At 29.7% G+C, this 3,283-nt stretch overlaps 1 protein-coding gene across 1 annotated transcript in view; it reads right to left on the bottom strand.

The window, feature by feature from the left end:
• LOC115236355 (sphingosine-1-phosphate phosphatase 2-like) overlaps positions 1-1,765 on the bottom strand; it is a 2,236-nt gene extending 471 nt beyond the window's left edge. Inside the window, exons 1-5 of the mRNA XM_029808742.1 lie at positions 1,516-1,765; positions 777-1,396; positions 475-676; positions 117-341; positions 1-31 (exon numbers count right to left, since the gene is read on the bottom strand). The exon at positions 1-31 is cut by the window's left edge and continues 471 nt beyond it. Of these exons, the coding sequence (XP_029664602.1) occupies positions 1-31; positions 117-341; positions 475-676; positions 777-1,266 (948 nt within the window). The 5' untranslated portion in view covers positions 1,267-1,396; positions 1,516-1,765. The remainder of the gene's footprint in view (positions 32-116; positions 342-474; positions 677-776; positions 1,397-1,515) is intronic.
• Between the last annotated feature and the right edge of the window lie 1,518 nt (positions 1,766-3,283).

Below are 3,283 nucleotides of genomic sequence, written 5' to 3' on the forward strand. Positions count from 1 at the left end.
TGCAACTGACACAACCATGGCAGTGTCACTTCTAAAATAAATCATAATTACATGTAAAAGAGAATAAAAATTAATTACTTGTATAATTATGTATGATATCAATGATTTATCTGTACCTAGTAGGTGTCCATTTGTCGCCGAGTGGATAATACACAATAACAGCAATACTGATCATGATCAGGATTGCTGATAACCAAAAACTGGTAACGATGTAAGAATTTGTTATGTCTACTAAGGGTACCAATGGAATCATTAACAAAATTGTTAATATTAAACCAACTACAATATCTAACACAGTGTGCATACCTAAATAGAGTCTGCTCATACTGACAAGTACACACCTAGAAAAATCTTGCATGTTGCACAATTCAATTATTTTAATACAATTATTATATTAATACAATTAATTAATAAATATTAATAAATGATTAATAATAAAATATTAAAATGTATTATATAAATGTATTAACTTACCAAACTAAAGCAATAAAGTAGCCGATAAAAGATGGATAAGTATATTTGTTCATTGTAAATAATACTATGCTAAATGGAATCGCGAAACCGATCATAGCATGAGTAGATGGCATTCCGTATTCTTGTGACCACTTATTTTGTAATCTAACTGCTGGGGGACATGCTGGCCTGGGCCAACAAATTATATCTTTTAATACCTGCCCTAAAAATATATAACAAATTTAAGAATAAATTACATAACATTATACAATGTACATAAAGTATGACATATTGTTTTATTCTTAATTAATAATTGATTTTACCAATAGTCATAACAATGGCCCATACTAAGACTACTTTTCGACCAACAGCTCCATCAATATTCCAAAAGAAGAAAGGTATAAAAGATGAATAAAAGATTTCATCTCCTAGTCCAGTTCCAAACAAAAATAGATAATACCAAAATGAATTAGTGATTGTATAAAGTGAATTTTCTGAAACTGTTGAAGTTTCTTCTTTGTTTATTGATTCATTTTTTTGCCGTTTTAAAAATTCCATTTGTTCTATGCATCTATTGAATGTTTTTGAACTGTTTGTACTACAGCCATTCATTTTTCGATTATGACAAGTCAAAATATAATTTTCTTCATTATGATCAACACTAATATGTTTTCTCTTCTCAGTTTTTTTAGCTGTTTTATTAGATTTAAACTCCTCAAAATGTTTATCATAATATATTTTAACACCAAAAAATTTTTGAATTGTTGCAACTAGTTGAGGATCCTTTAACTGATCAATTAGTTCCAATATCATTTTGACTGAAATTAGAGAGAGAACCTAATCAATTTTAAATTAATATCTCTCTCTCTGTCTCTCTCTCTTTCTTTTTAAAGAATTATTAATATTTCTCTCTCATAGCCGAAAGAACATTCCATCGAGTAATCTGTACAAATTTTAATAATGTTATACATAAATATTAGATATTTTGCACAAATAATGTAATTTAAATAATGAGTTCAAAAAGTAAATTTTCGGTGAATATGTCAAACCTACTTTACTCACCGATTTCAATGAAATTTTATCTATATGTATATTTTAGCATGTGTAGAGTAATGAATAAAACTTGTCACAACATAAAAATAGTATATATATAAAATAAACTATTGTAAATGGATGTTTTGTAAGATTAGGAAGTATGCCATATTGACCGAATTTGGTCGGTTGGGACTGGGACTATGGAACCATTGAATAAAGAATATAAGGAAGGAGCATCGGAAAAAAATACGTGATGGGGATGCGACGGACGTCACGTAATAAAAGTACATCCAAAGCGACTATCGATAACTGTGAATCGAAGAGATTTATGACGTACCTCAATGAGTAATCGAGAAGATTACGGCTCTACATTATATTTGTGTATTATTATCAGGATTGGGAAGTAACGCGTTACTTGTAACGCCGTTACCGTTACAGTTACTTTTTTTCGGTAACTGTAACAGTAACGGCGTTACAAATTTTGTTTGTAACGGAAAAAGTAACTTCGTTACATTTTTCGGTAACGAGTAACGAATTTAACAGTTACTTTTATCGTTACTTTTTTTGAATTTACTCGGTATAATTTTCATACAAAGGAAAATATTGATAAGAGTGTTGGAATGCAGCATTACATGAAAACTACTGAAAACTCATTTTGGTATCTTGTTTCTTTGTAAGACAATGTTTAAAAATTTTTAGTGTTTAATTTGATCTTGTTTAAAAAAAAATTGTATGTAAAGTTATCGTTATATATAAAAAAACTAACGGAAATTGTAACGACTCGTTATTTTTTGAGTAACGGTAACGGTAACAAAAGTTACTTTTTAAAATTGGTAACAAGTAACGATAACGAGTTACTTTTTAGAAAAAAGAACGGTAACGGTAACGAGTTACTTTTATAAAGTAATTTTCCCAACCCTGATTATTATACATTAAATTTATGTACCATTATAAATTTGATAACAAAATTCATAACCGCACAATACGCATATTTCAAAAATGTCTTTAGGGTTTCTTACATATGTATATACATATACACTTCCAAGCATTCAAGGTATACCGCCATTAGGTTTGTTTGCGTTGCTTGAACTTTTTGCATTCAGCATCTTCGCTTTCACTCTCTTCAACATCCAAATATATATTTATCTCGTTTTCAGTGCAAAAATTTTTGGGAATTTCAAGCAACGCGAACAAACCTATTTCTTTGTTTCCGGTAAGAAATTATTAATTAGTAATTAATTATGACGTAATTAATTATGACGTAATTATACGTCATAAAACTACATCCTGATTATCGATAAAGCCCGGTCTACAATGATCTAGTTTCCACCGAAGTCGTCAATCCGATCCTGTTTCGGTGCGCATCGAATTTAACGTACTGTTTCCACTGGAAGTAGAATAGAAGCGAGGAAGATTGATATTTCAGTAGAGCCAACTTATCTTCTGCTTGTGAATGTAAATAAACATAATCCTTGACAAATTTCTCGTTTATTTTCCATTTTGATAATTAATACGAACAAACGGTAACTGTTACGAACATCAACATATAGACTATATATCGACTATATATTGATGGTTACGAAATAATGAAAAGTAAAGGTTGGCACCATGTACTTTCAAGCGTTTCCACCGAGCTCCGTAAAGTTAGCTGGACCACTTTAACTTTTTAATAATTAAAATTATCTAATCGTTTGGTGGTCGTTTGATGATGATTGGTAGCCTAGTTAAAACGTTTGGTGGTCTATCGTTTTTTTTTAATTAAATAATTAAAATATTGGTGTAAAGTTAGCCGGAC

The sequence above is a fragment of the Formica exsecta genome, unplaced genomic scaffold (genome assembly GCF_003651465.1).
Source record: "Formica exsecta isolate Colony F162 unplaced genomic scaffold, ASM365146v1 scaffold247, whole genome shotgun sequence".
Classification (NCBI taxonomy): domain Eukaryota; kingdom Metazoa; phylum Arthropoda; class Insecta; order Hymenoptera; family Formicidae; genus Formica; species Formica exsecta.